Source organism: Poeciliopsis prolifica, unplaced genomic scaffold (genome assembly GCF_027474105.1).
Source record: "Poeciliopsis prolifica strain line A6 unplaced genomic scaffold, Auburn_PproV2 SCAFFOLD173, whole genome shotgun sequence".
Taxonomy (NCBI): domain Eukaryota; kingdom Metazoa; phylum Chordata; class Actinopteri; order Cyprinodontiformes; family Poeciliidae; genus Poeciliopsis; species Poeciliopsis prolifica.
The window spans coordinates 133586-146026 of record NW_026562548.1 but is presented as its reverse complement, the minus strand read 5'-3'; the positions used below and the strand labels follow the sequence as shown (position 1 = coordinate 146026).

Genomic DNA, 12441 nt, shown 5'->3' with positions numbered 1-12441 from the left:
CAGCATCGTGATAATCAAACTTCCTCCCAGGGATCCAACAGAAGTCTTGTTTCTGTCAGTAAAACAGGTTAAAATTAGACTCTGGTGTTGGTAGGGAAACAATGAGTAAATATAATAACAGGCAACACTATTAATTTTCGGTCTGACTGCAGACTGTCTAGAGAAATGCTTCTTCCCTTTTTGCAGATATGAACCAGAAGCTTCTTGGGTGTCAAGCCGCCTCCGCAGCCTTGACATCCTGTTGTTCCTGTGCCAAAACTTACAAACACAATCTGGAGTGTTTATTTTAAGACGAGTCCTCATGAAGGTCATAGAAGACCCAGTGGGCAGAAGCTGGATGTGTGTTTATCTCACTGGAAGTACAGGAGGGACTTGTCTCACTGGAAGATTTAGCAAAATCCTCCCTGAAGGCATCTGCAGCAAAACAAGATGTAGCATCTGCAAAATTCACATGCGACAGTTTACTGCACGTCCAATTAAAAACTGCTTTTTTGTTTGATGCTTCAATTTTACTTAATATATTTCTCACAGTTAAAGCCATCTGAACCGCATCAATCAAAGGCAAAATCTGTGTCACAGAAACAACTAAGATTTCATCAAATTAAACAAAACTAAATAGTTTGTTCAGTTCTCATTATTCTTTTTTTTTTATAAAACGGGAGCTTTTGGTTTGGGGATCATTTAAACATTTATTTTCTCAGAAAGGTTCATCTAACTTTACATCAACAGCTTCTCAGTTCCTGCCAGAAAAGAAATAAAAAAGAGATTCCCCCAGCATGATCCCGTCATAACCGTGCATCACTGGGTAATGAACAGTGTCAGTTTTTATTCTCTGTGGATCCTTTTTAATTTGTGATGTTGTAGGGTAAATAGCTAACTTCTGGTGATTTTTGTTTATACCACAGTTAAATTTCACAGTCATTTTTCTCAGTTCAGCTCAAAAACCTGTCCATGTGTGAGTCGTCCTGCTGTCCTGCAGGGCCAGGAATGTGGAGCGTAATAATTCTGGGAGCTGCAGAGCCTCACTTAACATTCCCCGTGGTTCAGGAAAGGTAACCTAACAACCACAGAGGAAACAAAGAGCTGAAGGCCGACGATGATTAATGCACAACAACAAACATGTCTGGAATTCAACATGAATCCTGTTTATTGTTTTGAAATAATGACAAATCAAAATGAACGGCTACTTTTGGAAATCAATCCGAAATTACAATTGAATCTGAAGTATCAAACTCATAATTTTGAATGCATATGTTATTTATTCACTTGCTTTTTATATCTGAAATCTTTAGTTACATATTTGTCAGTTTTTGTTGCAACATTTAATATTTCTTTTAATTTTACAATTAAAATTTTGAATGCAAATTTATAATTTGTCTTTGCAAAATAATTGAATATAGATTTGCATGCATAACTTCAAAACTTTCATTTCAGATTCATATAATGGAACAAAATTGACCGAAAATCCTCAAACTGACAGAAATGTACTAAATTCATAGATTTTCTTGGCTTTGATCTCATCTGTGGATGAGAGCACGGTGACGTCACAATCGGGGCGGGGCTATGACAGCGCAGCAGCGCCAGTGGCTGGATGTGAGTCTCCTCCTCATCGTCATTAAAGCAGCAGCAGCAGCATCCAGAGGAGTGTGTGGTGTGTGTGTCCGGTCCACCGGAGCTGCAGACAGAGAGACTCTCCAGACTGAACCCGCTCCATCCATCCTGTCCGCTCCGATCTCATCATGGCGTCAAAGTGTCCAAAATGCGACAAGACGGTTTATTTCGGTGAGTGAGTGTTTGCTGTGCAGCCGCTGCAGAGGCCACCGGTACCGTGGTTCCGACCGGGGGCGTTGACTGGTGGGTGAGGGCTGGCCTCTGCTCACATTTATCAATGCAAATAGTAATAAGCTATTTTCTCGTTCTTATCGATAGGAAGTGATTCTAGTGATCTGTGGTGATTTAAACTCAATCATCCTTGGATTTTCTTTATTTTTTTATTTTTTGCATATTTTATCTCTCATTGTGTCTCAAAAGAGACGCAACTAAAACACATCATTGGGTTAATTATACTGCAGGACTTAACATTGAGTCACATCAATTTACATTTTCAAAATGATTTTAGGTTGAATTCTGATATTTTTGATCCAAAGGTAATGATACCTGGGGGGAAAATTTCATTATTATTTAAATTATAGGACTCTGAATGCTTGTAGAGAAATTTTACATTTAGAGCTGGAATCTACTTTGCAAAGAGTCGGATTCCAGTCTTTTATTTATGACTTTGACTTTGCTCTGTGTTAAATATTTTTGCTGTTCAGCCAGTCAGACATGTCACTTCACAGCCCCACTCAGACTTTAATCACTCCTCCCACAGAATATCCATTTCAAGGATATTTATGTGCGTAGTCATGTTGTCTGCTGCACTGCTGTCTGAAAATCCTATTATATATTAATCTTCTTAAACCTATTTTATAAACGTTCTTCATCCTGAATTATTATTTTTTTCACCTTTTCAGCCTGACTGCAGCATTAAATGCTGGTATAGTTGGATACTTTCTGTGAAGTTTACAGAAACATGCGTCTGATGTGAAGTGAAAGTGACAGTTTCTCTCCAAAACTGATCCAGAACGTCTCCGCTGCAGAGTCCCAGACTCTGACAGATGATTTGTTCTGCCTCGGCTCCAGCTCCAGCAGTAATGGCTCCACTGTCTGAGGATAAGGTTACATTGAGCAGCTCATTCACTGGCCTGTGTGCTTAAAGACACCAGAAGCTCATAAACAATCCCTGAGGTCTCATTAACTTCCAACAGAATTTGTTTATTAAAGCTGCGCTGCTGCAGGCCTTTGGTTCCAGTGCTGGATGATCAGTTTGTGTTTTAGTTTACAATAAATTACAATTTGAGTGGAGACTTTGAGCCACACCCGACGGCTCGGTTAATTATTAAGTATTAGCGCGTTGTTTCGTGTGGATCGATCGCCCTTTTGTTCTCTCTCCATGAATTCCCAGGAGGATCTCAGCCAAACTCCTCCCTGCAGCCTGAATGGAAGAAATCTGATGCCAGTTTTTTTTTTTAAATAATTAAACATTTGCAGTAAATAATTATGCTAAATGCTCTGGATGTCATGAGAAAGATGATCTGCTTCATTCAGGCGGCTTCAAAACAATGTTACCTCAGCATCACTAAAGGGTAACACAAGGTGTCCCACCTCTGTGTTACCAAGACCTTAACATCACTTTTAGTTTTATTTTTTACACTAAGTATTTATTAAGAGAACAAATATAATTTATCTTACGATTCCCAAGACTTCCAAAATAACAATCAAAAAATTATTTTTCACAGTTAAAAAGATGAATTGGACAAAAATAAAACCTTTTAATGTAGATTTCAGCAACATGCAGATATATTTTACCTTAATGAAACATGAATTTGTGAAACGTCATGCTCCGCCGCTCGCAGCTCTCTGTGTGCCAGTCGTCTCTGTCACATATCGCCCTGACAGGCGGGCCGGCCTCTGAAACTAAACAGGAAGTGTCATGTTGTATCAGCCTCAGTTTATCTGTTGGGATATTTCAGGAGGAGAAGAAACAGATAAATGATTGTTGGGGAACTTCTCACTCCCTTCGTCCATCCGTCAAGCCTTTCTCACCAAACTCCTCCTGACAGGAAGTGTTGAGCTTGAACAAAGGTTTTTATTTTGAGGAATTTGCTCTGTTTATCTAGAGAGAGGTCAAAGGTGAAGTTATGTAAGAACTGGAAAACAACAGATTTTTGGCTACGATTATTAATTCAACCAACTGGGACAATATTTTTATGCTCAGTTCTGTGGAAATACTTTTCCCAATTTTGCAGTTTTCTTATTATCATTTAAAGTGATTAATATTTCTGCTTTTTTATGAAGAGGTTTTCTTCATAACTTATGTTACAACAGGAACAGATTTACTTGAATATTTTGTTTTCTGAGCTTCTTTTCTCTGATCTATTAAAATGAATGAAGTTGAGTTTTCCAGTTCGCTGGAATAAGGAATTTCTTAAATTTCAAGTCACTGTTGCTGCATCCTGATCCAGGAAAACGTTTTGTCAGTGAATTGATTCAATCTGATAAGTTTCCTTAGATGTAAAACTTTTTAATCAATTTGACCATGTTATCGCTACCACAGAAGCTGATATTTAAGGTCCAGCCAATCAGCATCAAGGACAATGAATGATGCTTTACAAACACCAGCCAATAGCATGTCATGTGTAACAGTTCACTGCTATTTCAGTTTCCACTCAACTCTGAACGCTTGTAGCTATGTCACTTTTCTCTCTTTCGTCTAATCAAAGTTTTTCCTGTAAATTCTTCATTCAGAATCAGAATCGGGATTATTCGCCAAGTATTTGCATTTATGTTGAGGTCCCTCATAATTAGGTATGAGAATTACACTGAAAATGATTAAAAAGTAGCAAATATCCAAAAATGTCCCTCAAGAATCAACTTTAAAGATTACAATAAAGTCTGACTGCTTGGATGAAAAATACACAGAAATGATTGAAGGTTAGATATTTTTGCAGTCATGATGCAGTGAAGTGACATTCTTATCTAATGTCTGACTGATGATGCTACAGGTAACACAAATACCCGTCTCTGTAGATATGTCTTAAATGGGACTTCCTGTGGTCCCTGATTCTTGATCCAGATCAGGAATCAGGTCGGTACTGTCAGACAGTACGTTTTGTTTGGGCCTCTGTGCAGATTCAGTGAAGGATCATCCTTAGGGAGACATTTTGTCAGCCAACATGTGTTAATTATGAAGTAGCCAGTTTGTAGAAGCACGAAGGCAGGATGAAGTTAATTAGGATGAAGGTTCCCTGAGGGAGTCAGGCTCAGGACGATATTTCACTTCAGTAAAGTTAAATGTAGAAACAGAAATGGACTAAAAATGTTATGAAAATGAAAAATCTGTGACTCATGACGTTGACCTTTAGATCTCAGTGGAAAGAATGTGCTTTAGACCGATATAGACTCTACAGTAAGTGGCCTTTAAGTGTTTTCTGTCACTCAGACAGTCGACATGGTGACACAACTGCTCTGCTCTTATTCACAGCAGACTGATGCTCATGTTTCATGTTTGGGGTTTTTCTGGTGATAGACTTCCATGTCTCATTAAAACAAAACAGGTACTGTTCTCCAGAGCTAAATAATGACAGAAAGTCTTAATTTTAAAGGTTCTGCTGGAGGAATTGGCTTTTTAAGAGGAGGAAATGGTCATAAGTAGCGACAAGAGACATGTAGGTGGAGGAGAAAAGGTCAGAAATAATAATTTATCCCTCTTCTCATTTCTCTGAGTGCTCTACATTTACTTTCCTCCAGTGATGAGATTCAAGGATGCAGACCTGTCTCTACTGTCTTTTCCTTCCTTCTTGTGTCCTTCTCATTGTCTCTGTCTTCCAAAGGTATTTATCTGGACTGAAATGTTTAAATGATTGGAATATTCTCAGTGACAGCTGAAGAGGAATGAGTCTTTGCATAACAGACGGAGAGGAAACAATTTAGCAGAATGATGAACGTCTCATCTGCCTGATGAGATTCACAGTTTAAGGAATGAATGAAGTGATGTGGGATTGGAAATGCACCGAAACAAAAGCAGCAGACAGGATGAATGCCCGAATGAAAGAATGGAAAAAAGAGAAATGATGGAGGCTTTTCAGAGACGAGTGCGGAGGAGTGCCTGCTGTAAAAACACTTTTTTTTCTCACTAATAACAGGTTTCCTGCGTTTCACTGTGCCAGTAATGAACCATTAGGACAGGTTCATTTTTCACTCCTTCTTTTTTGTTTTTGCTTATAAAATAAAACTTTCATTAAAGCTGGATTACATTCCTAAACGATCAAAACTATCATTTCTTGTTCAGTATGAAAAAGTAATTTGGAATCCTAAATCTAATTAACAATGTTTTCTGTCAAACTTTACTGTACTTCAGAGAATAATTCCAGACTTGTAAGCGGAGTTGTTTGTTTTCTGGTTGCACAGCGGAGAAGGTTTCCTCGTTGGGAAAAGACTGGCATAAATTCTGCCTGAAATGTGAGCGCTGCAACAAGACGCTGAACCCCGGCGGCCATGCTGAGGTAAGAGGATCTGCAGCAGGAAATCTGATCGCTTTAGGATCTAATTATGATGAGAGAAGTCAAATAAAAATAACTTACAAATGAACTCAGATTTTCGGATTCTGCAAAATTAATGCTTTAAATTGTGTTAAATAGACAGATATCATGTTTATTTCCTTCTGTAGATGGGAGTTAAAAGGTCAGGAGAAGACTCAATTCCCATAATGCAACATTTATTCTGTGGAGGAAACAATTTTTGTTTTTTACTAAAACTGATTGATGAACTAAATCAAACATAGTTGAATGTCATGAACCTTATATTACATGGCAACAGATGCCAAAACCAAGAGGGAAGATAAATAAACCAAGAGGTCCAAAGACTGGCTCCAGGGGAACGCCGCAAACGTTTTTGTGAAATTGGGACATTTCTTTTTTCTCATGACGTAATATTTAAAACAACTGAAGGAAGAGTCAGTGAGACCGAGCATATATGTCTTAAAGTGTTATTTGTGTTCAGTTTCATACTTTGATGCTCAGTTCAGGTTAAAATTGGCTTCATGTCAGTTTTTATCTTCTACAGGTTTTTCTTCTCAGTTCATCTGAAAAGCAACATATAAAAGCAGCAGCGTGTGCTAACAGCTCAGCAGGAGAGTTATCAGACTGTCTGGCTGTTGTTTCAGCAACTTTCACTGTTTTTGTTAGACTTCCAACAGGGAAGTAACACAATGAATCACGCTGAGCTGGTAACGGCGTTCTCAGTAGTGAACGTCCTTGTTTCATAGTAATGTGGCGAGTGATAGAAATTATGCAGACTAGGCAATTTAGGATTAATTATGTGCTCATATAAAGACTAATGTTGAGTTAGAAACATGGAAAAACTCGACTTAAAAACTTCTTTTGTGCTTCAGGGTTTCTGACTTTCCTTCATCGAGCTGTTGGACAAATTCCTCTGATGTCTGATTTCAACTTTTTCTATAAAATTCCCGCTAAACACATGTAGCGAAAACAGACTCAAGTGTTCATTTTGCTGAAAACAATCCATAACTTGCATCTAGCAGCTTGAAATGTCATATTTCTGGTTCATAGAGCAGTTTTCCTTTTTTCTCCTGTGGTATAAATAGCTTCAAAATGAAAAGCATAAAGAGAAAACTGTTTGTATTAATTCCTAAAACAAGCTCATGTGAAATTGTTATGTGGATTTGAAGTTAGATAAATTTTGTAACTCAACTTTTTTGAATAAAAAAATGTTATTTTAATTATTCTGTCACATAATGCAGCATGATGGGAAACCATACTGCCACAAGCCCTGCTACGCTGCCCTCTTTGGACCAAAAGGTGCTATTTCATCTTATTAACCAGATTTTCTCTCATTAAAGTTTGCATGAAGCACCATTTCTGTTTCTTTTCCCCGGGTTCTCTTTGCAGGTGTGAACATCGGCGGCGCTGGCTCCTACACGTACGACGCTCCGGTCAACGAGGCCCCGGCAGCCGTTTCCATGGCAACACTTGGCAAACCCGAGGAGGAGAAAAGAGCCACACGGGGGCCAGTGAAGGGTGAGAAATATGAGGAGCAGAAATGGAAAACCCGTCACGTGTCGGAAAAAAGAGCTGTTCCTCTACAGGGATGGTTTTTTTAAAAACACAAAATAAATAAAGTAGCAGCTTTTATTTACCTCAAACTAAACTCTAATTTATTTCATGCAAATGTAAGAAATGACCCAGCTGACTGACATTTTGCAGCTGCGAGCTTTTCCTCTTTCTCCGGCGGACCAAACATCTGCCCCCGGTGCAACAAGACGGTGTACTTCGGTGAGCATGTCTGTCGTTATTTCCCACGTCTGACATCTGATGCAGATTCAGATCTGACTCTGACTCAGTCGGATGGTTGCTGTGGTGACTGTCTCCATGGTGGTCTCTCTGTGCAGCTGAGAAGGTGTCGTCTCTGGGGAAGAACTGGCACCGACCCTGCCTTCGCTGCGAGAGGTGCAGTAAGACTCTGGCTCCAGGCAGCCATGCAGAGGTGAGGCGCTGCAGGCTGGAAACCAGTGCAGGAGGTCAACCAGTGCAGACTGACAACCAGTGCAACCAGTACAGACTGACAACCAGTGCAACCAGTGCAGACAGGCAACCAGTGCAACCAGTGCAGACAGGCAACCAGTGCAACCAGTGCAGACAGGCAACCAGTGCAACCAGTGCAGACAGGCAACCAGTGCAACCAGTGCAGACGGGCAACCAGTGCAGACTGATAACCAGTGCAGACTGATAACCAGTGCAGACAGGCAACCAGTGCAGACGGGCAACCAGTGCAACCAGTGCAGACGGGCAACCAGTGCAGACGGGCAACCAGTGCAACCAGTGCAGACGGGCAACCAGTGCAGACTGACAACCAGTGCAGACTGATAACCAGTGCAGACTGATAACCAGTGCAACCAGTGCAGACAGGCAACCAGTGCAGACTGACAACCAGTGCAGACTGGCAACCAGTGCAACCAGTGCAGACTGACAACCAGTGCAGACAGGCAACCAGTGCAACCAGTGCAGACGTGCAACCAGTGCAGACAGGCAACCAGTGCAACCAGTGCAGACTGGCAACCAGTGCAGAAAATTGTAATGAGATCACCTCTGATATGCAGTTGTTGTTGTGTCCTGGTTTTCTTCTGTTTCAAATCTAAATCCAAATATGACATAAAGAGGCTGGTTTGTCTCAAAATCTTCTTATGTTTGCCTCCAGATTTTGTGTTTTAGTATATTAACAGGCCATAATTTCATTATTGAGGATTTTAAGAGCAGCTGAGGAGCATTTTAGCTAAATAGACCAAAACTTTGCAAAGCATGTTTTTGTTTGATGTTAAACATGTCTTTCTAATCAAATATACCAAATTAGATTGATCAACCAGAGTAAGTTTTAATTATCCCCATTTTTATGTAGAAAATTTTATTGTGAAGCTTAAAAAGTAAAAATGAGGATTTATAAAATGTAGCCTATCCAGGTAAAAACTTGCAGGATAGATTTGTTTTACTGATTACAACATCTGCATACAAAGCTAATGTTGCATTATGTATTTATTGTTTCCAAAAAGTAAATTAGAAGTGTTTTAATAGTGTTAAGGCATAGATTAGTCAAAATAAAGAGTCAGATGTTTTAGACAAATTTTAAAGCAGCATCTTTTTCTTCTTTTAGTAAAAGTTTTGTGCACAATAAACACAGGAATCTGTATTCTACTATAATATCACCAGTAGTTCAGTTGTAGTAGTACTGGTTGTGCTAGTAGTACTGGAAGCATCGTAAAAGTTATGAAATGTACACAAGTTGAAAAGATGAAAAGAGAAATGTTTGAAATTGTATATTTTTTCTTGTTGCAGCATGACGGACAGCCTTACTGCCACAAACCCTGCTACGCTGTGCTGTTTGGACCCAAAGGTATGAAGATGTTGATCCAACTAATCCTGGTGGAAATATGGATTTAAAACAGAAGCTCAAACCCTCAGGAGTCTAAAATACAGTTTTCAGTTCTCTATTTAGAACTTTGAACGTTTATTAGAAGCAGGTATTTGATAATGGTAGTTTTGTTAAGTATTTATGGGAAGAATAAGCTGATTACTGGGCTTTGGAGAGAGACTGGAATCAATATGAAATGTTAACAGGAGGAACAAACAGATCAAGAAGTAAAACATAGTCATCATTGATGTTAGAGGGGCATTTACTATGATTTAAACTAATATAAATCCTGCATAAAGCATGAATAAGGTGGTTGCAATGAGCAATCTTAAAGGGCAATCAATGGGGGTAACCATGGCTACAAAGAAAGCAAGAAAGATAATCGACTTATGATTGGAAATGAAATTTATGTTTTAATCAATGTACTATACCCATGATAGATCCCAAGGAGGAAATGCAGCCCAAATTAGGAGTGATTAGGATACTGAATATTTTATGCATCGTAAAATATTACGATTATTAATGGAACGACTCCAATATTAAATATTAATATGGAAAATGAATTGGTGTGATCAGTGAAGAAGCAGACAACCGTTTAGTTTTAGTTTGTTGTGTAAGTGGATTTCACAAGAATAAACCCCTTCAGGATGTAAGACAGAGGCTGGCCTGGTTTAAAGTTTTATGAGCTGACATGGACATGATGTCATGTTGAATCACTAAAGTCCTGCTGAATGTCTTCACCTTGATAATTCCCCAGTTTACTCATCCTGACTTGTGATGTCGACTCGGAAGAGATAAAATATTTGCAACAGCTCCGAAACTTTATTTTGCCTCCAAAAAGCCTATTTGCTGTGCAGCTTCAGCACCAATCATGATAATTGATTTGTTCTCTTTGCCAGGCATTAAAACTTTCTTAATATTCCGCTAATGTTGAAAAAACACAAATTCACAATTGCGGTGCTTCCATGACATAATAAATGCAAATAAAAATCACACATGAATTAGTTTGTTCATGCAATAAATCATTAAATGACTTGTGCCATGATCCTCTAACTACTTCCTGTCGTCTTCTTCTTTGTGGTTTACACCAGTGGCAACATCCAGTTGTTGATCACCTTACTTGTGTGATGTGAAAAAAGTTTTTCCATCGCAATTTTGCAAAATACACTAACTTTGACAGAGCTAACAAACCACCTCATCCTACCGCAAAAACTTTACTGGTATATAATTTTATTTTATTTTTATTCCCGTGCTTTCATTAATCAAATTTATTTTTGTAATTCCAATTTGCGCAATTTTAATGTCGCGGTTCAGTAAGTCAGCTGACATGTTACGACAATTACCCTTTTATTGTTATTCATTATAATTATACTATCACAACACAAACTCTTAAACAATTTACAATTCACTGAAAAATAGTGTCCAGAAATATTGATCTATGACAAAAACGTGATCACACCTCATGCTGCAGTTCAATGTAACCAGAAAAGCTGATGAACACCTTTGATGCCGTGTTTCTTTCTCCTCAGGTGTGAACACCGGAGGCGTCGGCAGCTACATCTACGACGAGCCTGAAGCCGAAGCTCAGCCTTAAATCAGCCGCTGCTTCCAACACGTGGACAGACAAACACCTCCAGGAGCCTCGTTGTCTCGTTGATTTGCCTTCAATGGTCATTGTGACAAATGATATGTACTACCATCACAGGGATGGATTACCTAGTTATTTATGTTGTATTTGTATATTGTTTATATTATCTATTTTTTGTACTGAAGCAAACCTTTAATATGTCCTCCCAAGTGAGATTGAAATTAACATCTAGGTTTATTTGTTCTCTTTGCCAAATAGTTGCTATTAACCTATTATTGTAGTAGATTAAAGCTCCTGTGTTTCTCCTTCTTGATTAGTTGGTTTTGAAACATTTGTGCACTAATGATATGTACTGTAAAACAACAAAGTACCAGCCCACCTTTTTATTGTCAGTGTTTTTAGACACCTGGTTTTGACAGAAAAATAGTGTAGTGAGAATTAACACACACATTTTATTGAATGTTACGAATGCTGGTCAGCTGCAGGTAATGTTTTATACAATAAAACTGTGGGGTATTAATTTATGTTTCCTGTGTGTGATGCTGTTTCTTCCTGCAGACTGTACTGAGGTATAGTCTGCAGGATTACAGATGAATGACATAAATAAATAGGTTCTGGAGTGGCCTAGTCAAAGTGGATTCAAATTTAGTGAACTGCTGGCTTAATCTTAAGCAGATAATTGATGTTTAAAAAATCTTCCATTTGGCTGAATTGATACAATCATGCAATGATATATGTCTAAATCTCTCCTTGTTTGTCATTGCAACTACTAAAATTAACCAAAATTTGTTTGATGATCTGACACATTTAAATGTAACAGAAGCAAAAAATCTAAATGTAGACAAGCGCAGATGCTTTTTCACAGGACTGTCCAATTGAAAAGAATCAACTAAGCTGGTTGCCTGTTAAAAAAGCCCATAGAAACTTCATTTGATTTGCAAATATTTTAAAATAGAAAATGTGTAAATTGTTTCACGAAAAAGACAATCATGTAAAAGCTATTAACTTATTAGTTTATGCTAATATGTTTTACATATTTGTTTCACATCATCATAGGTCTAGCTTATATATGCATATGTAATATATAGATAGATAGATAGATAGATAGATAGATAGATAGATAGATAGATAGATAGATAGATAGATAGATAGATAGATAGATAGATAGATAGATAGATAGATAGATAGATAGATAGATAGATAGATAGATAGATAGATAGATAGATAGATAATCATATCTATATATGCATATAGATATGTTTAATAGTGCTTACTGACTATCGCGTACACATTTTAGACTTTGTGATGCAATTTCTGAATTTTGACATTCA

At 38.1% G+C, this 12441-nt stretch overlaps 1 protein-coding gene across 1 annotated transcript; it reads left to right on the top strand.

Annotated features, from left to right (window-relative positions):
• Positions 1-1608: 1608 nt before the first annotated feature.
• Positions 1609-11634, top strand: LOC129356477 (cysteine-rich protein 2-like). Its single transcript, XM_055026073.1, has 8 exons — positions 1609-1782; positions 6010-6104; positions 7361-7418; positions 7509-7637; positions 7824-7892; positions 8009-8103; positions 9447-9504; positions 11052-11634. The coding sequence occupies exons 1-8, from the start codon at positions 1740-1742 to the stop codon at positions 11114-11116; spliced, it is 612 nt and encodes a 203-aa protein (XP_054882048.1). The 5' UTR covers positions 1609-1739; the 3' UTR covers positions 11117-11634.
• Positions 11635-12441: the final 807 nt, after the last annotated feature.

What these genes read in the sequence shown, in the direction of transcription:
- LOC129356477 (XM_055026073.1), top strand. Translation starts at nt 1,740, where the DNA reads ATGGCGTCAAAGTGTCCAAAATGCGACAAGACGGTTTATTTCG. An exon ending in CGACAAGACGGTTTATTTCG is followed by an intron (nt 1,783 to 6,009) that starts GTGAGTGAGTGT and finishes CTGGTTGCACAG; the next exon opens with CGGAGAAGGTTTCCTCGTTG. An exon ending in CTCCAGGCAGCCATGCAGAG is followed by an intron (nt 8,104 to 9,446) that starts GTGAGGCGCTGC and finishes TTCTTGTTGCAG; the next exon opens with CATGACGGACAGCCTTACTG.